The 21,621-nt window shown below is 41.1% G+C and overlaps 1 protein-coding gene across 3 annotated transcripts in view; it reads right to left on the reverse strand.

Annotated features, from left to right (window-relative positions):
* The window catches only part of sfswap (splicing factor SWAP), a 115,787-nt gene that overhangs the window by 21,153 nt on the left and 73,013 nt on the right, over positions 1-21,621 (reverse strand). For all 3 annotated transcript variants that reach the window (XM_071914674.2, XM_071914677.2, XM_071914676.2), the window contains one exon: positions 7,063-7,367. In XM_071914674.2, coding sequence (XP_071770775.1) covers positions 7,063-7,367 — 305 coding nt within the window. The remainder of the gene's footprint in view (positions 1-7,062; positions 7,368-21,621) is intronic.

Here is a 21,621-nt window from a genome sequence, read left to right on the forward strand (position 1 = left end):
AAATTCACATCATCATTACTTGGATTATTTTAATAACCATTATATCACATAGGCTATCAATGTGTAAACATGTCTTTTCCCAAACTACCCTGAACGAGTACAATATTAAATATTCATGGTTGAGATGAGGACATAATTCACTGCTCAGATTTGTTTAAAATAAAGAGCAGGGCAAGTTTCATTTCCTCCCACTGGCTAGCAATATGCAGACCATGCAGGTCATTTTCAAAATGAAATACCAAGAGGTAGAATAGGCTGGCATCCCTCTTTAAAAACAAAGGCAGAAAGGAGAGGCCTACTGAGTTAATGTCAGTCTGGCTCTGTGGTGGCAGCACAAAGCTGTCTGGTCGATATTGTTCACCTTAGCCTGACAGATGAACGGCACACACAGAGCAGCCTAATCTCTACCTTTAATCTCTTCCTCTCCTTAACCTTTTGTGTTTATGCTTCTTTCAATCATTCCATCTTTCTCAGGCCTTCTTTCTACGTTTCTTTTCCTCTCTCACCCCCTACCTCTTTCTTTCTTTCACCCATTCCTCTCACTCTTTTACCTCCTCTTCCACCCACCCGCCTCGCTTTTCCACACCTCTCCCTCTGTCTTTTCTGTAACCCCCCGGGGTGCTGGAGCTTTAGAATCAGTGCCGCCATTATGAAGCTGATTCAGCCTATCCACATCACCCCACCAAGGGCAATAACATCACCAAACGGCCCCTGTGCTTACTAAGTAACAAAAACTCAATCAAATTCCTCTCGATGTAAAAATGTCATCAAGGAAATGTGCACCCAGAGGCAAAGGCACGCACATGAATAGCTGGATGCAGTCATAGTCGTGTACGAAGCACGCACGCACCCAAACACAGACACTTAGAAGTACTTTGAGGTTGAGGAGGATATGGCCGTTATGATGGGGCCCAAATGAGCCTTAGGTTGGGTAAACACACAGAAGGACGTCATCGACACCACTGGGGGGGTAAGCTGAGGCCAAGAGCGCAACACAGTTGGAGAGAGACGGGGCAAAGTCAAGCATAGACGTTGGGCGTAGGGATGTGAGGGGTGTGGCCGCCCCCCAATCGGCAGCTCCCCTCTGGTCTCCTGGTTTAGTTCGTATGTGCCTGTGCACAGTGACGCGCCACACTCACAAGGGCGATGAGTTTCTTTCACAAGACTTTGTGTGTAGGCTGTGTACAGTTAGAAACCTTCCTTAACAGATATCAACCTGCGCTAGGCTCCAGATCATACGGTTCAAGGTTGTGCATTGCATACACTTTCCAAAGACCAAGCTGAATAGGATTTACTCCTCTATCTCAGCGACAGTGACAAGTGCAACTATGGAAATGGGACTTTTAACTCACCTTTTTTGGTCGTGCCCCAAATTGCATAAGTTTTGGGAGGAAATATTTTAATGGTTTAATCTAATAATTGGGAAGCAAATCTGTGTTCTTGCCATAATGGGATGCTCTGAGAGTGCCTTTGAGCTACCATACAAGACCCAAAAGACTCTCATGTTTGACATGGTTTATAGCTAAAAGGGTTATTTTGAGAGAGTGGAAATCAACCTCCCCTCCTTGCTTCAAGAAGTGGCTTAATGACATGGTTTCCTGTTTATATTTAGAGGAGATCGGGTACTCCACGTCTAACTCTTACTCAAAGGTTTCTGAAGGTCTGTGGACGCTTCGTTGAGCATATTAGGGGGCGAGGTGTTTGATGTGTGGGCTGTGTGCATGTGTTGACGTGTATGTGTCCTGATGAGTATGCTCCATTGTATATTTAATTTGTTTAGCTCAATCTAATCTACTTCTTTGCTTTTTTTTTTTATTTATCATTGCACATTCACTGTGATCCCCTGACCTTGATTGTGTATGGTATCCTCTGACTTCAGGACAGTTTTGGATCTGGTGAGATTCTATTCTGGCAGCTATGGACGCTGTTGACATGGACTAATCTGGCATGCATAGACAATTAACAGTCATCCATGTTATATACTTGATCTGTAATCTTTTTGTTTGTTAGTGCGTTTGTGTTGGGGTGGGAGTGGGTTGTCTATGTGTTCTGTTTTTGGTATTTTTCTGTATGCTTATATATTGGAAAAAGCTAAAAAAACAACAACAAAAAAAAAAAATTAGATATCAACTGTCCAACTGTGAAAGTGAGGAAGATGGTAACAGCAGCCTTAAGTCTTAACAGCAAAAATAAAAAAAATCATAAGTGTTGTTCAATATATAATCATCCAAAACCTATCTGACAAATACAACATTGCAAACACTTTGATTTCATGTTGAAAAAGTTATGCATTTAAGGTTTACCTTTCATACTACTACTGTAAGCTACTGCATGAACTTTTGGATGTCATTAATAAGCATTTTACTGATGTGTCGATTAAACGTTACTTTTGGGCTGAGGTCGATTTCCCACTGCAACGCACTGAGCCTCAGAAGTAGGAACTATAGTCTACTGTACCTTACTACAGTATATTTTACAGGCTATTCTAGTTGTTCATTTGGACTAATTGGCCTATGTATTAGCCACTCGGGATATGTGTTTGTATTCATCTATGCAGAATAAATAACATACAGTGATTTCAAAAATTTCCATGTGTTTTCATGTGTATGTTAATAATCCCAACATTTCAGTCTCCTGGAGATCCCCAATGTTAATATAGTCGACATTTGAATTCACTTTGGCTGCTATGGAGAGATATTGTAGACACTGACAACCTTGGAGAGCGACAAGACTGTCAACTGATACATGCACACACAGACACACACTCACAGACACACACACACACACACACACACACACACACAGACACACACACTTGTCACACTGACACACAAACACCAGGTAAATTAAAACAGAAAAATGTATTTTTATCCAAACCAATCTCATAACTTCCTCCCCCAAGGTTTGGGATCTTGGGACCTCACTCACTTTGTTCTGGCTGTGGCCCTGCTAGGACTGAACTATCACAAAATATTGGAGTCACTTTCCGTTAGGCATGGAATCAAACTGAGCAGGAGACACTTGATTCGCCTCGTGAAAAATGGGCTCAATCTCTGCGGAGAGTATGTGGACCTGAGAGCGCTCAATAATATTTGTATTATCCCCTGTTGTGTTGAGAACGTGCTTCACTGAAACCTGCACAGTTGTAGGCTATAATGTGCGGCCACGCTTTACATATATTGTGCCCACGCTTTACCCAATTCGTGCCCAAGCTTTACCTAAATTGTTCAAAAGATTTAGTAACTAGTGCACACTTTTTACTCAATCGTGGCCACTCATTAAAATATATTTTTCTGATGTCACCTGGCGGGCTCAACAAAATCTGGCAGACTCTTCCCCCCCTCTCTTCTCTCCTCTCAATTTCTGGCCTTTAGTTCACATACTTATGGAGCTTTTTTCCTATCTTTAATCAAGAGCGTGGTCTTTCAATTTGAGAGCATGATTTATTGATTTCACGTTCAGATTTTGTAATGCTTTCCCTCAAACCCTGTCCTCGCACTCAAATATCTCCTGCTTGCGCTTAGATTTGCTCTGCTTCTGCTCAAACTGTATGCTTGCACTCAGATATAATGTTGCTTGCACACAGATTTCCTGCGCTCCAGCTTCAGCCCTTCTCCTCGCACTCAGGCTGCTTCTGTGCGCTCGTGAAACGTCTGCTCTCGGATTTCTGCTCTGCTCTCGGATTTTTGCTCTGCTCTCGGATTTTTTGTGCAACAACCCTGTCAAAATTCCCCAACCAATAGAATGCCAGGTGTAGTGTTGACCAATGAAATGATCCCTGCCTCGTTGCGGGTGCGTTCGCTTTACTTCTTAGAGCGTCCCGTACGGGCGGTTACTGTTTAACCGGGTTCATCCACTCCCGCCCTCCGGGGCTTTATTAAATACGACTTTTGGAATAAAAGGACAGTTAATGTATATACCAGCGCCTGTACTTTTTCGTTTACTATAATAGCTACATAAAATAGTAGCCGTATAGCACACCGGCCTCCCGTCGGTGTGCTAGAGGGGAAAACGACGTCACCTTCATGACTCAGGAGCGGGAGTCTCGCGGATCACTGGCCAATATGGACCGCCAAAGTCAAGGACCTCAAGTAAGTTTTTTATTTTAATGGTGCTATTACTTCCTTCAAATTGAATTGGTTAAGTCATATTTGCGGCACAAGAATACATCCATGATAATATGCTTGGCTTTCAAGTGTTGTACGTTATGGGAACATTGTTGCTAGGCAACTAACAACAAAATGGACGCCGCCGTGTTTCTTTTTTTCCTGTATTTTAGTGTTTAGGAATGGGAAAAGTACCAACAGCAAAAAGTAGATTTAATTGTAGATATGTTACAGATATGAATATGATACCTGCAAGTGGGGACGTGTTTACCGTATTTCCAATATGTGAAACCTTTCCGATAGAGCAGACTTTGACACAGCAACGGTAAACATCATTTGAAGAGAAGGATATATACACAACACACCAACTGCGTTTTTAAAATGTAGTTGCTCATTGAATTTACTTTTGTTTTCTACTGTCTTAATGTGTTAGCTGGTTACTTTTGCTGTTGGTACTTTTCCCATTCCTAAACACTAAAATACAGGAAAAAAATGAAACACGGCGGCGTCCATTTTGTTGTTAGTTGCCTAGCAACAATGTTACCATAACGTACAACACTTGAAAGCCAAGCATATTATCATGGATGTATTCTTATGCCGCAAATATGACTTAACCAATTCAATTTGAAGGAAGTAATAGCACCATTAAAATAAAAAACTTACTTGAGGTCCTTGACTTTGGCGTTCCATATTGGCCAGTGATCCGCGAGACTCCCGCTCCTGAGTCATGAAGGTGACGTCGTTTTCCCCTCTAGCACACCGACGGGAGGCCGGTGTGCTATACGGCTACTATTTTATGTAGCTATTATAGTAAACGAAAAAGTACAGGCGCTGGTATATACATTAACTGTCCTTTTATTCCAAAAGTCGTATTTAATAAAGCCCCGGAGGGCGGGAGTGGATGAACCCGGTTAAACAGTAACCGCCCGTACGGGACGCTCTAAGAAGTAAAGCGAACGCACCCGCAACGAGGCAGGGATCATTTCATTGGTCAACACTACACCTGGCATTCTATTGGTTGGGGAATTTTGACAGGGTTGTTGCACAAAAAATCCGAGAGCAGAGCAAAAATCCGAGAGCAGAGCAGAAATCCGAGAGCAGACGTTTCACGAGCGCACAGAAGCAGCCTGAGTGCGAGGAGAAGGGCTGAAGCTGGAGCGCAGGAAATCTGTGTGCAAGCAACATTATATCTGAGTGCAAGCATACAGTTTGAGCAGAAGCAGAGCAAATCTAAGCGCAAGCAGGAGATATTTGAGTGCGAGGACAGGGTTTGAGGGAAAGCATTACAAAATCTGAACGTGAAATCAATAAATCATGCTCTCAAATTGAAAGACCACGCTCTTGATTAAAGATAGGAAAAAAGCTCCATACATACTGTCAGTGATTAAAAACCCATGGTTGAAATTATTCTGTATTTAGAAATTTAAGGATCATAAAAAGCTGCCACAATTACAGCCAACTCCAGTCCCTGATAATGATAAATTGGCTTGGATTTCCAAGAGGAAAAGAAAAAGAGAGAGAAAGAGACTGAATGTATAGGGAGGGAGATAACCCACAGGTGGCAAATTAAAATGAAGCTAATAAAGTGCTTCCACTTGGGCATGTTGTTTACTATTACTACTACTCTTTTGAGTGTTGTATTCTCTTATCTTCCCATGATGGCCATTTAATGGGCTTATCCAAGTATCCAAGTCAACAGTACAGTGTCTTTATTTTCTGTGATCTCTACATTCTTCCTTTTTTCCTTCCATGTTTTGATTGTGTATTCATCATCAAATTATCAGTATACATGATTTTTTGGAAAATAGTCACATAAACAAATAATTTGGTTTTGCTGCCTCATTCTCAATTTAAATCCACGAGTCCTCTAGGGAGTTGATAGCTATATGCTGCATATCAAATCCTCGAGTTGCGAGGTGGTAGTGCTCCAGGTATGGTACACTGAATACTAAGGACAGAAGTTATTGCTACCAGTGATTAAATTTGAATTGCAGAAATTTGATCATTCTCATATTGAACTGTTGAAATCAATAATTGAATTTGTTGAATAAATTAATTCAAAAATGTAATATGTAAGGCTTAATTTGAAATTGAATGCCATGGCCATGTGGGAGATGTCTCATCTTTCTCACTTTCACAGTCGGACCCGGTTTTGTGGGTCTATGAAATTAATAAGTTGATTTCTAAGGTTAAGGAAGGTTTCTAGCTGTACACAGCCTACACACAAAGGGGGTCACTCATAAAACTTACTGGCAGGTTTAGCGTGACGTTAGGGGCAGATACTGTCACGGTAGGGTGTTGTTTCATTCATAAACATGAAATACCGGGACGTTATTAGTGTTAAAATAGCACCTGCTCTAGTCAGACGGTATATCAGTGTTGAATTCACAGCAGTTGAAGCATTGAAGAATCTCTTGCAACTCCTTTAATCATCATTATTTTTCATCATTATTACTAGCTTTTGTTGTTGTTATTTGTTTGTTTGTTTTCCACTATGTATTTGATCTCTATTTGTTGTGCTTGTCCTTGATTGTCCAATGATTGTACACTTATAGTCCTATGGGTCCTGGGGTGGGTTGTGGGTGGGTGAGTTTATATTGGGGGGTGGAGGGTTAGTCTTCTTGTGACTATGTCCAATGACTGTATGTTCTTTGGTTAAATCCTTGAATAAAAAACATTTGATCACAAAAAAAGTGAAGTGAATATTGTTGGATCCAGTGTTAAATTTTTACTAAAGCCTGAGGGCATCATACTAGTGAAAATACTGTGCTCTAGAGCACTGTATTTTGCAACTGTTTTTCACAGCAGCGCTACATTTTCTCTATGGTGGCTCCAGTGCCAGTGGCAAAATCCAGAGAAATCTCTGCAATATCATTAGAGACAGGGTGACTATATTATATGGTATCAGTTTACGTCCAGCAGTTGTGTGTGCACGGCTGTGTCCATAGTGTCCTACCTGGACCTGCGGGCCCTCCTGTAGGCACTGGGAAGGGAGTGTCTGTTCTTTGACCTGGACCTTGACCTGGACCTCCTCTTATGTTTCTTCTTCTTTTTCTCTTTGTCCCTCCCTTTGTTCCTGTCTCTGTCTGATGCTCTGGAGGTAGCGTGGGAGGATGAGGAGACAGAGGAGGATGGGGCCTCCCTGCCTCTGTAGGCTCCTTGGTTCTCCACGGGGGGCCTTTGATCCTGAGGGTGCGCAGGTGATGCAGAGGGCATCTGGGGAGGGGCGGGGTCAGACAGAACAGAAAGGGCTTCTTGCATCTAGAGACACAGAGATAGAAAGAGAGAGATGCAAACAAAGAGACAGGGAGCAAAAAGGTCAGTGGAGCGCCATGTTAATCGCAAACAGACACATTTGCACCCTGGGCCTTCTCTGATTAACAAGCTTAGAAAAAAAACCAACAAAAACAAACATTATTGATTGATGGAACCAATCAGAGCGTCTGTCTTTGACATCAGGAACGTTAAATGAATTCCCAACTGCCTGATGTCTCTGTGCATCTGTGGACAATCAATAGAGGAGCCCGTCTATTTAAGGGGATGCAGGTGATGCAGGAGGGTGGCTAGGTAAGTACAGAGGCCATCTGTAACAAGAATGTCACAGGTTTTGATTTATGCAACAGCCAATGAGTCCATCTCTGGACTGGACCACTACATGCTCCCAGGGTTTCCCTGCGTTCTGACCCTCTGCTTATGTACACTGCAGAGGAAGGATGGGCAATATGGACAAAATATTACATCACAATATTTTCAGATACTTTCACAATTCACAATATGATATTTTTCATTTTGTTTCTAAGGCTTGGCTGCGAGTTACTGAAATGGTGCAGTATTTCATTTGCAACCTTTAAGAAAGAGTATGCCAACAAGAAAACGGTGCAAAAAATACTTTTATCACTCAATATCGCCAAACAAAACACCAAAAAGAAAAAGAAAAAAAATCAATATGCAATCTTATAAGGTTCATGAATGCATTCATATTTATAATCCAAAAAGAGAGGAACGCTGCTTTGATTTGTGGACTTAACAATAGAGAGGTGCTTGTTGGAAAACGGGGTACACATGCAGGATTATCCAAAAAGAAAAAAATCCAACGCACACTCACTTACGTACAAAAATTAAAAAGCCTGCAGCGCAAACACTTGCCCCCAACGCTATTTTGTAAGGGCACCATCACTATGGGCTCAGCACCGCCCCTGATGATAGTGCCTGGTTGCTTAATAATCAAACAACCCCAACTGATTTTTGCACTATCCAAGGTCAAAAATGGGTTCTGCTCAACCATTCTTCTGTGCTGGTACAGCGGAAATGAAGTGTGGAGAGTCTAGGTAAGTGAGACTTGCATCTACCCAACTTGGTGGTTGCACACGTTCATCCAACAAGTTTTGAGGAACAGTATTTTTGCTAACGATGGTTCTTTGCTTTTATGCTTTTGGGAAATGCACCCCAGGTTAGTGGGAAGGTTATGCAGTGACTTGATGAGAAAAACTGAGTGAAAACAGTGAATGTTAACAGCTATAGAAGGAGCTATGAATAGCAATTATGCGTGGGTTGTACGCTGCTTTAAAATATCACAATGTCCACGATCTCACTGAGAAGGCAAATTGTGACAAAATTGCAACCGATGGCAAAGTCACCCAACCCTACACAATTGTAACATTTGAATGCTCTAATGCGGGCCTATTTGTGTATGTATGTGCGTGTGTGTGTGTGTGTGTTGGGGACAGGCTGGCTCAGGCAAAGTTAAAGCCCACTCTCTCTCTCTCGGGACATTATTACTCATATTCTCCCCCTCAAAGATGAAAAACCCTTACTCAGCTTTTGCTAATTAAAAGATGGTGCAGGTTACACAACACAATGCAGCCTTCTGGCTAAACACTAAGTTACAACTGTTGGCTCCAAAGTGCCTCTAATTACTTCAATGTGAGTCTGTCTGTTCAAATTAGATTGGCCTGCTGGATTCACATCAGAAAGGCCACTTTAATTCATCAATGGATAGGAAATGGCACTAAATCTGCCAGGGTTAGACTGCTCCTGGGGCCACTCATGTTCAAAATGTATACTTTCATGGTACTGTAAGATGCTCTGAATATAGCATAGTATATGTTATTTACATATACAATACTATATTTACATTACTATTAACTATATGCATGCCAGTGTGTTAAGTGGTGAACATGGAAGCCATTGTGTATGTTTAGTAGAGGGAACTGCACCAAGTATGTGGTTATGTTCTACCAGAGAGGCAGTGAATCGGAGTGTGTGTGTGTGTGTGTGTGTGTGTGTGTGTGTGTGTGTAGGGCACACAATAACTCAAATGAATGAAACTGTCCCAGTTGAACTTAGAAAGAGAAGAGCTGTTCTCTTTCCCTAACTTCTCTCTCTCTCCCACTCCATTCCTCATCATCTACCCCTCCTTCTGCTAAAATTCGGAAGGAGATGAGGGTGGAGCGGGAAAATAGAAAAAGACAGAGAGAGAGGGAGAGAGAGAGAGGAGGAGGATGATGAAAGAAGACGAAAGAAGGAGGTCAAATGAGGTAAAGAAGTAGGCAGGCAAGAAACATGAGAATGTGCCAACAACTGAAGACAAATGATAAGTATCTAGAAAAAAAGGCAGGGAAGTAGAAGAGAGAGGGAGAATACATATTATACTTTCTGTTTGCATACTGTCTGGTGTTTGGGCTAAGGGAGAGATAATGAAATGATAGGAAGGAAGGGAGGTTTAGGTTCAAATTAGGACTGACATCTGGGAAGCTTATCCCAAAACCAGAGAGAGCAAGTGTCTGCCCTCTCACACCTGGTCTGCTTAGATACGGAAGTCTGGATTATGAGAACCTCACAGGAGACAGGGGAGGGAAGGGGAGAGAGGAGAGGGGAGGAGAGGGAGAGGGAGAGGAGAGGAATGATTAGCAATGGAGACAAGAGGAGAAAGGAGAAGGGATAAGAAGAATGATCCTGGTGAATGAGGAGAGAGCAGATGAGGAAAGGAAAGGAGATGACAGGAGAAGAGAAGAGAGGAGTAGATAAAAGGGCACAGGAGAGATGAATGGATATATATGGAATAATTATAAAGAGGGAAAGTTGACGAGAAGAGAGTAGGAGGGTATAGGAGAAGGAATGTCCTTGGTGGGAATGGTGTTAACATTAGCCACCAGACAGGTGCTGCTTAATACTTGATGCCAGTTTGTGATTTCTTCCAGACACTTTTGGAGGTAAACTCCCAGCCAACTGGGCAATCCACTTCCCTTAACACTTTTAGGTGCTTGGGATGGAGCACTATAAGAGCTGGCAAAGTCAGGATTAGCCCCAATGAGGTGCTAGATGGCATTCAGATCGGAGTGCAAGCATGTGTATATTTACTGTTACTCTATGCCGTTCCAATAATACAGGAACATACCACCCAAGCAGCTAAAAAGTGCTAGCACACTTGTTTCTTAATTGAGACAGAAGGAAAGCTGAGAGGGAGATGCAGTGCAGGAGACACAGGAGAGATGGTGCATGTGGGCCCAGGGAGGGGGATTTCAACTACTTATCAACCACAGGGCACAACAAACCAGCTGCTTTTCTATTTCAACAAAGCAATTTGGATGCTAAATTAACAAAAATAGCTGTTGAACTCTGGAATTCATGTTGACTGGTGACTGGCATGAGAGACGAGCATCGAAGACAGTGATGAGGGGTAAAGGAGGAGAGATGAAGAGGGGATGAAAAACAGGAGACAGACAGGGGTGGGAAGTGGAGAGAATGTGGATTAGGAGACAGCAGCACAGGAGCGTCATTCCAAGAATGATAAACGTGTGTGTGCCAGAGAACGATGGACAAACAGGGGACAGAATGGCGAGAGAAGAGGTGCATAGTAAATCATGAAGCCAGGCAGGGTGTCAGGCAGAGATATGGCAGGGAGAGAATGATATACACAGAGGACCGGTGAGATGTGGGAAAGATGGGAAGAGAACGGGGGAAAAAAAGAGACAAAAGGAGATAGCTGCCTGAATCCGCAGCTCGTCTGCAAATAATCTGCTCGGGGTCACCTTGTGTAGCATGACCGTGGCTGTGTCCCCCAGCAACTCTGATTTACTCTGCTCTGCCCTGTAACTCCTAATTGTGATCTATTCCAACACATTCTCTGATGAGTCTGGGCTGCTAACCACCTGCTGGTTGTGATACAGGCACAACACACATGTAGATGCACTCTAAGAAACAGTCACAAACGTGAGAACATGGCTAATGTTACCATTAGCCATGTTCTCTCTCATACAAACAAACACAATCCATAAAAATTGCTGGAAATTCTGCAGCAACTACAGAGAGATAGGACAGATTCATCACCATTCTTTTAGCCAATTACAGACATCCCTATGTTTGTTTTGGAAAAAATAGAGATGAACACACACAACGGTATGACTCATCATCAAAGGATTACAAAAACAAAGACGGTGAATGCCTTGTATAACACTGGGATGATTTTAGGTTTTCCAGGTCAGTTTCTTATTTAATTTATACTGTATAGTCTGTTCCTTCTTTTTTCTATGAAGTAGCACCGCTACGAGCAAAGCCTTCTTGGTGTGTTTTCTCCTTACTGTACTTCTGCCTTGCCCACCATGTTGACGTTCCAAAACAGCCCAATAGACAGAAATCAATCCGTTAATATACAGGTTGGGGTTGCATTAGCATACTTTTTTAATTCTGGCACTAGTGCTGTCAATCACAAACAATGATGCAATTTGACGTGTCATAATTGTGTCATTATCTACTCACACTCATGTCAGTCGAAACACCGGTGAAGTTTGTATGTCCATAGAACATACAGTGAGTTTACTAGCACAGCTCTGTAGCAGCTTTCTTCAAAAGAATAGAAGTTACTGGAGATAGTTTAGTTCTTTAGAGTCCCCAAAAGGCAAAACCAAAAATCCCTTTAGCATACCATTTGAATTCTGGCAGCAGCATGCTCCATTTACATGGACTTAACCAACATAATGATATTTTCCACTTCAATCTTGCTTCTGTGCTTTATTTTAGACAGTGACAGTGGAGAGAGACAGGACAGACAGGGCAGAGAGAGGGGATGACAAGCAGCAAAGGGCTAGACTTCAGGCTTTAATTGGGGTACCAATCATGAAGTTGTGTATGCTTACATTTGTCCACTGTTACGCTTCACCATTAAGTGACATTTACACCCTGAGTCAGAATAGACATGACAGAACCAACAGGGATTTTCATACGCCACACACTATTCATGGTGTTCCATTGAAAGTGATTCAAGGGAAGACGTGTTATTTTCTTCTCACCAGCAGAATGTCTTTACCCCATGATAGGCCACAGCATTAGTGTGAGGGAGCTTTTAGCATCAGCTTGGTATACATTTTGACAGTGACATGCTGCCATTAACCAGACATGACTCACAGTATGAGGTATGAAAGAACAAAACACTATTCTGGCATTTCCCAGTGTGGACAGCACGTATTGAGGCAATGAGCCATTATTCAATTCAATTCTGAAGGCAGAATAAAAGCTACACAGAAACATAAAAAAAGAACCTATGTCAAAAACCCATTTGTGACTTTGAAAACAGCTTCTACAAAGAGGACTAAGGAGTCAAGTCACGACTGCTTCTCCAGAACCTTTGAGAAAGTGGCTCAGTTAACTTCAGGGAGACAAATGGTGATGATGATTAGCGCTATAGCCCTGGGACGGGACTTGACAGAGACAGGAGCTGGCAAAAAGAGAGCACCGGGTGTGTGCAAATGTGTGTCTTCAAGAAATGTGTCCTGATAGCCTATTTTATCACCTATATTTCATGTTTTCATTCTCTTTAGTTACCCTGATTTGACATCAGAGTTCCCTGTGGATAAACTTTTCTTCTATCTTTCTCCCATGAGCGAGGAGCACCAAAAAATTAGACCGCAGAGTTAATATGATTATCCTAAATTAACCAAAACAAGGAAGCTGAAATCATTCCTTGTGAAATTGTCTGATTTTTACACAGCTTACCAAACATTTTGTAAGAGACTATGTTTTAGGAGCTATGTTTTATTAATGAATCTCCCACGGCTAGCATACTTTCTCTGATGGACTCTCTCTTTTACATAAAGCAATATAGTTAAAGGAGGGACACTTTAACACAGCAAAACTCTCAAAATGTAGCCTAGGCCCTATTTATTCTACCGATCATGAAGGATTTCAGTGCATAATTAAATAGGTCATACTTTAACTGCAATATAGCCTATCCAAATCCATCCACAATAGCTACATTGTAAAGATAAGTGTTTTTTTACGGGTGCTTCAAAGATCCAAAAGGTCCCCAAGACCCTTAGGAGTGCTCAGGAAACCCATAGATGGTTGGTTTCTCGGTACGGTTTGTAATCGGGAACCGTTTCCAATTTGTCCCGCTCCAAATTGCCCAATTCACCGGAAATTGATAAGCCACTGCACTAATGTTACCTAACAATCATTAAGAATGATCAACAGCTGGATGCTTCTGAACCTTTTTGTCCCTTTTGGTGTGCTCTCAATTGCAAACAATGATGCAATTTGACGTGTCATAATTGCGTCATTATCTACTCACACATGTCAGTCGAAACACCGGTGAAGTTTGAATGTCCATAGAACACACAGCGAGTTTGCTAGCACAGCTCTGTAGCAGCTCTCTTCAAAACAACAGAAGTTGCTGGAGATCGTTTCTTTAGAGTCCCAGAAAGGCAAGACTAAAAACCCCATAAAAATAACTCCAAACAGCTTGTGCAACAATTACACTGTGGGTCCAAAAGTCCAACATTCACCTCATTATCTCCTTCAAATGCAGTCCGAAATATTGTAATTATAGGTAGAGCGCATTTGAATGACCCAATAAAGTGGTAAAAACAAATGGGAAAGTCGAAGTTTACATGATACCCAAGATGCCAAGAAGATTCTCACCCTTTGTTTAACTTAGGTGTCATGCATATACAATAACTTTTAGCCAATAAACTTATTCAATTATCACACTGATGTGAATATTCTAGTCTTCATTCTGCTGTTGCAGCAGGTTTTTTTTCAGGCAATTTTGTTTTTGTTCAGTAATGCTGACTTTCAATTACTTGACATTTGTTCACTTCTCTCAAGTTCTGCCAAATGTTTCTTAGCTGTTTTGAAAAGTAATTCTGAGACAAAACAAACTCTACAGAGCAAAGTCTTTCTTTCTAAGTCATACCAAAACAAAGTTTACTCCACTAAAGCTGAATGTAGTCTTTTACCCTTGACAATTTATACAGTAGGAATCGTTAAGGGAATCTATAAAGAATCGGAGCAGTAACCTCAGAAAAATCAGAAATCTGTTTAAGCATAGTTTTTAATTGTCAGCAATTGTCATACGATAGTATTACTTTGATAAATGCAAAGCAACCATTTTTTTTAAAAGTGTGCCTTGTCAAAGGCACATGAGTGTATTGTGTAAGTAAGTGCAAGTCATAAAATTCTGTGCATAAAATCAGCCCATTTTGCCAATGAATAAATATTTTAGAGACTTTATGATGAGATGCCATATTTGCTGTGAGGCAAATATGGCATGAGCAAATATGGAGGATCAGTTGTTCAAAGATGCAATCTCATCATCTTGATGTTTTGGTGTTTATTGTTTTCCCTCAAATGTAGCATATTGCTTCATGAAAAATTAAAGGGTTGTCCCTTGTCATTTGGGTCAAAGCATAAAATGTGTCCTAAGTGGGAGATGTAACTTTCAAATTTAAGAACCAGATCTATAGCCACGGTTCAATAATACAGATTTTTAATAAATGAATGCAGTGAAACTATTTGCCCCTACTTGAAGTACAGCAGTCAATATCGTCTAAAGAGTGATGAAGGTATATTGCCAGCTCAATGAAAAACCTTAGCAGAGTGAGGCAGATGGATAAAAAACAGAACAATAATTAGATTTTTAAAATTATATCATACACAACATATCACAAAAAGGGAAAACAAACAACAATAATTGAGAAAACAGCTGCTATGGTGGTAATAGCAGTAACTTTCCTTACCCTACAGTAAGCCTTCAAACACAAAAATATGGTGGTATTGTGGTTATTGTGGCACCCCTAATGCCAGGCTGATTGGGGGTGCCAGATGAGAGGGATTTACAGTCCTGGCTGAAAGCCTTGCCTCTGCCTCTCCCCGCCTGCCTGCCTGCCTGACAGAGTTTGCGTGATAAAACTCACCCATCTGTGTATATGGTTGACTAATAGACCAGCTGACCTTGGTGGAATTGTAATGGGGGCATAAGAAAAGAGTGGTAGGAGAGAGGGAGAGATGGACAGACAGAGGAGAGAAACAGTGTAATACTAATCAGACTGTATTGAAACAGAATAATTCAGTGTGAATTGGGAATCTATTTCTGCAGGTCTTTTTCTCTAGCTCACATCCAAACCTCACCTTAGACTGAAAGGAATATTAGATCATTCTGCAGTGATTCTTTAACTACCCTGCAATCATGCACGCTATTGCCCAAATCTAATTAGAGGAATTCAACCTCATTCAAATTAGAGCAATCAAAACTTGACTAAAAAAAACACAAAAAAAACACCCTATTTTTAAAGAGCAATTACTTGCAGCTAAATTACATGGACAAGAGATAAAATCATTGAGTATTTTATTTGAGATAAACTGCGTGCAGAAGGAATTTAATCTGATTGGGCCTTTTTGTCTGCTTAATGCTTCCAGTAGAGCAGCACAAGTTCCCTCAGCTAGCTTCAGCTATATATCAGACAATCTACATAGCTCCCATCCTTTTATATTGTATCAGTCATACTTGTAACACAAGAAGGGGGCAGAGACACATATACACACAGAGAGAGAGAGAGAGAGAGAGAGAGAGAGAGAGAGAGAGAGAGAGAGAGAGAGAGAGAGAAAAGAGGGTTTGAGTGGGAGAGAGAGGGAGGGAGACAAGAGAGGGGGGGTAAATATGAGGATAATGATGAGATATAGAGATAAAGGTTGAGACGGAGAAGAGATGAGAGAAAGGCAGAGAGAGAACAGGAGGGATAAATATAAAGACAGAATGAGTAGATGAGAAAGAGACTGATAGCGAGACAGACTCAAAAAGAAACAAATGCAAGGGAGGAGAAAAAAGAATGGAGGCTAAAAATGGTGTGTGTGTGTGTGTGTGTGTATGTATGTGTGCGCATGGGTCTGTGTATGTGTGCGCATGGGTCTATGGGCCTCTAATGTTGTTCATTAGCTAGCTGAGCTGTGTCAGGGTGTTAAACCAGGCTGTCCAAGGCCTTGAGCCCTTGGTGTAAAGCTGCCTGCTAAAAGATGACAAGTTTCCCAAAGGACTGGGCCTCTCTGTCTGTTTAACACAGCATGGCAGACACAGAGCCCAATCAATTAAAGAGCCAGCTCTGCTCACATCACAGCTGCACCACAGGCAACAGGAACCTGGACACATCCACTACACAGTCGCAACAGGCTACATGGAACTCAGAAATAGGTATATACACACCCACAAACAAACAAACACACATTCCCACAGACAGACAGACAGACAGAAACACACACACACACACACAGATCCTTATAATTATACTTGTACACACAAACATGTAAGATATACTGACATGTGCGCATGTGTACATAGACACACCTTCATACATTGGACACAGTGTGTTTATGTCCTGTACAATCAACCTTTCACTTTATTATCACTTATTTATCACCAATTACTAATGATATTTTGTTCTTTCAACCCCCTTTTTGTAATATTTTTTGTCTTTCATTTTGACTGTCAACACTGCCTAAAACACTACTAAAATTTTCTCCATGAAAACAAAACTCTGCAATTATGTATCTGAAACTCATAACACTGTAATGGAAATGCAAATGCCTCAAGATTACAATGAAAACTAAAAGACCCTGGTTGGCTGTTGGATACTGGAACACTGTATGAAAACCAAGAGGATTCCTCAGTAACAAGTTCTAATAATAGTAACAGTATTTCTAATGTCTCCTCAAAATGTAAAAACCCATTCTTCTGGCATTTCTTAAACTTCTACTACCACTTCCTCTGAATGCTTAAGGGTAAAGCCTGAAACGGCAGAGGAGAGACTGAGAGGCGCGATGGAGCAACTGCCAGTAGAAGCTGAACCCAGTATCTAAACTCATTTTATAGCACGTTCATAAGCAAAATCATTGCTGACTGCCCGCTGCCGCCTTCAAGGGAGGACTGGAGAACAAAAAAATGGCTGACCTACCATTTGAAAGGTTTTTCCACCATTCCCCAATGCAGGGATGAATTATTTTGGACCATTTGATGCCATGAGGTACGTGTGTTCAATTGCACTACTAGCAGAGCAGTGCATCTTGAGCTTGCTGAGTTCTTGGACACTGACTTGTGCATAATGCTATCAGGGCTGGAAACAGTTTTTTTTTTCGGTTCGTTATTATGAGATAATTGTGTCAGAATTATGAGAAAATGAGCTTGGAATTATGACATTTTTTCTCATAATTATGAGATCATTATGTCAGAATTATGAGATAATTTTCACAGAATTATGAGAATGCAATACGCTTCCGCAGATTAGAGTAGACTTTCAACCAAGCTCTCTGATGATAACAGCAATTTAGAAGCTCTCGCACCTATCCACATACTGCAGTTGATATCTAGGCCTATTTTTCCTCCAGGACTCTTAAGGGAGAGGAATCTAAACATCAGGAGGAGATGGAGTCAGGTGCAGTACTTATCAGGCCTTTTCTGGAAGAGCTGTTCTAGGTGAAAAGGTATCTTTCCCTGCTTCAGGAGAGGAAGAAATGGACAAAGCTACCTCTTTGCAGTGAGTGATGTAGTGGCCATCATGGGCTTCATTGCTCCACACGGCTCCTGGGTGATGTGGAAAGTAACCAAACTCTATCCCGGCAGGGGAGGCCTGGTTCTAAGATGGAGTATTTGAAGATGCCTATTACTGAGCTCTGTTTGGTTTTGCAGGCAACCAAGGATTAAAGACTGGTGGTAATGACTAGCAACCTCTGGCCAAAGAGGAAAGCAGACAGATATACATGCACACACACACACACAGAGACACACACACAGACACAGACAGACACCTACATTTTGGCTCCTTTGATAGTCTCATTGGGCAACTGTAACAACACTGTTGTTGCTGTATATTCAAACATAGCAACAGGAACTACTGGATTTATTTGACTGCAAAGCAAACATGGCAAATGCATCTGGATGCCTTCACTTTCACCTCACCATGGTAGCAATAAATTGAAAACACCAACCAAAGTTTTTTGTATGTACATTGCTTCACTGGACAATATTCATCAAGAACATCCTTTCAACCTATCAAGTGGCAAACTGGACTATTGGTTTTAATTGCAATAGTCACTACAATATTCTACAGGAACTATTCAGTGTGTCTCTATATTTTATATTATACAAAAACTATGCTGTGTCTCCAACTTTTTACACTTTACTGAAAGTACCATAGTGTCAGAAACTACCAATTACTCTGTTTGTATATTTTATACAATACAGGAGTTACTCAGTGTGTATCAATATTTTATACAGAAACTACCACAGTGCCCCACAGTGTCACTGTCTATTGACAGCGTCAATAATATAACTTACAGTATGTTACTAGGAGTGTAAATCAATTAGGATAAATTAGCAGATCAGAAAGAGTGCTATCAATATGTATAGACTATATCCTTAAGATGCACAAATTAAATCAATACAGATAATGGGCAAAGGGGAGGAGATGGGCAGATACTGTAAACAATTTATGGCTCAATTCATCAGTGTATAAGCACAGTGACATGGCCAGCTAGCAAAAAGCTTGTGTACACAACTACACACACATGCAAGCATCCACACCCACCCACCTAAAATAAATGTAACTGCGTATATTACAGTATAGTATATTAGTATATTATTTCAAGGAAACTACTGAAGCTACTGTTATAAAGTATATTGTGTTTTGTGAAATTTACTTCACATTGGGTTCTGATGAGTTCTGTTTCTCCCTTGGTTCTGTTGGGCTCTTGGTTGTTTGTAATATCTCAGAATTAAATGTTCCAATGAATTATGCTGCTAAATTCCAAGTATTTAACTACTTAGGTACAGCTGTAATTACTTGGTAACTTAAGATTAAGAATAGAAATAGTACATTACCAAGTAATACCTTATATGTACCAGGTAAATACCTAGTACTTAGGGTGACTGTTGAAGGGTTACCATAAAAAACAAACAAACCCATTTGTGGTTCATTGGTAAAGGTGAGGCAGTCAACAAAAACACCACAATGGGACAAATCATCTCTCATTGAGAACACTGTTTTGATTTGGTGCGGTCACATGCTCAGTCTTGTGCTGAGAACTAATCCCAGTCTAATTTATTCCATTTAGGTCACAGAAGCAAGCAGAGAGAGCGCTCTTAAATCTTCAGCTTGCATTTAGATATGAATAAAGTAATTAAAAGGCTGCGGAGACCAAGGTTATAAATTAGTGCAACAAACAGCCTCCCATAACCTTGTTTTCTGCAGCCCTATTGATTCCTCACGTCATTTACAAGTTTTGTTCCATTTTATTACAGTGAAAAAGGGAGTGCAAGTGAAAGAGTGAGTGAGAAAGACAAAGAAACTCAAAACTCTTGCAAAACAGGCGTGTGTATTTCCCTGCTCTCTTGCTCTCTAGTTGGCTTTTATTACTCTGTGATACAATCATAAAAAAAACAATTCTTAAAGTGGAGAACAATAAAACATTTGCACAAAGAAAGGGAGAGAGAAGCCTAAGTAATTTATCAGACATCTCACCATACTGGCACCTCGTGAAGTGTTTTCTATTCTTGCTGATGAAAACCATCTTGGGGCAGAACTAGGGTTTCTGAGATCTGATAGTCCTAGTTTCTCCCACTTGGCTAGAGATGACTGTAGGCTTGGTGAAAGGAACCGTCCTACCTGCTTCTTTATCCTAAATAAAAATTCTATGGCTCATCTGTTCCTCCATCTCTCTTTTCATTCACTTTTGTGTTTGTGTTTCTTCAATTTTACTCTGCTGCTCTGGATGAGTTTCTGTCACCTCAGGTGAAATGCTTCAAACAAAGGAAATGTCTTGTGAGGTGGTAACCTAAGACTGTGGACTCGTGTCAAGCTGACAGTCTACTGCTCCTTGCAGGGAACACAAGACAACACACAACAGCTTCTCCATAATGGAGCACAGGCTCTGCATACTTATACAATCACAGCACTGAAAGAGTCACTCATAGACAAGACGAGGTAGCCCAGGCCTGTAATGCTTATTCTGCGGATTCTGTTTACTCATGACAGCTTACACTAGCTAATACAATGCTCCCTCATAAACAAAATGATGAGCATGGGATACAGGAAGGGCTTACATAACCAAATCAAAATCGCCTCATCTCACTGACAATACAAAGACACAGCATCAGCATTCTCACCCATCTTCACACCTGTCTTGAGCCACAACACAAGTTCACTCAAAACTGTAAAAAAAAAACAAAAAAAAACAAACAAACAGTTAATCTCCAAACTTGAACACTAAATGAAAAAACAAAAACACACATTTTATCTCCAACACTAAGGCCACAATCTACAATCTAGGAAGTTAGACCTGCATTACAGCCAAGAAGGATTTGATCCACCATGGTGCCCAAATGTGTTTTGTACAAACCTGTAACTTGGTGACTAATTGACTTGTAAATCATTTGAATGAAAAGGGGGCGGCTGTTGTCCCGTCCACTCATGGGTAGTGACATAGCCAACCACAATCAACAAACATCACCCACAACTGCTTGATTTAAAAAGATTGCGCTCCAGTCGGAATACAACCAACCTCCCTATTATGAACTCCAAGTTGTTAACTATGTCAATGGAGTGTCTGGTTAGGACGAGGAAATCTGTGCATTGGTAGTCCTGGGAGACCAACCGCACACATAAATTCACAATATCTTAACACCATTACGCTAAACTGCTTCAACACAAGTTCACAATCTCTAACTTCCAAAAAACTAAACTGGAAATATCCATCTTCATCATCAGTAGGCCAATGACCTGAACGTTGGTAGCTCTGTCCAGACTGAGTATGCTCCGGTAGCCATGGCAGACGTCACAGAACATCTGGAGAAGAGTGACAGAGCTGGCGCAATAGTGACAGGACCCTGCCCACTGCCACCTGGCCCAACAGGTGAGAGTCCAGCTCACCACACATCAATTGGGCTCACATGAGAAGGAGCTGACACGCAACATCCATCAAATGGACAGGCACTCTCTACATCAAACGACCTTCACCGAATCTTATTTACACTATAAAGTCCTGCCCTGTTTGTCCGTGCTTATTATGACAGAGAAGAGGCTTTTAAAATTGCTTTATTGCTGCACTCACATCATACATTACAACGGAGAATTAAAAAAAAGAGAGATACCCTGCATTATCATCAGGACAAAACAGAACAGAGAGAGATGAGAGAGGGAAAGATTTCTCCTTTATTTGGGGCCACACTGGTCTACTGAGAGTGTTTGCTCCAATT

This window comes from Centroberyx gerrardi, chromosome 2 (assembly GCF_048128805.1).
Source record: "Centroberyx gerrardi isolate f3 chromosome 2, fCenGer3.hap1.cur.20231027, whole genome shotgun sequence".
In the NCBI taxonomy this organism is placed as follows: domain Eukaryota; kingdom Metazoa; phylum Chordata; class Actinopteri; order Beryciformes; family Berycidae; genus Centroberyx; species Centroberyx gerrardi.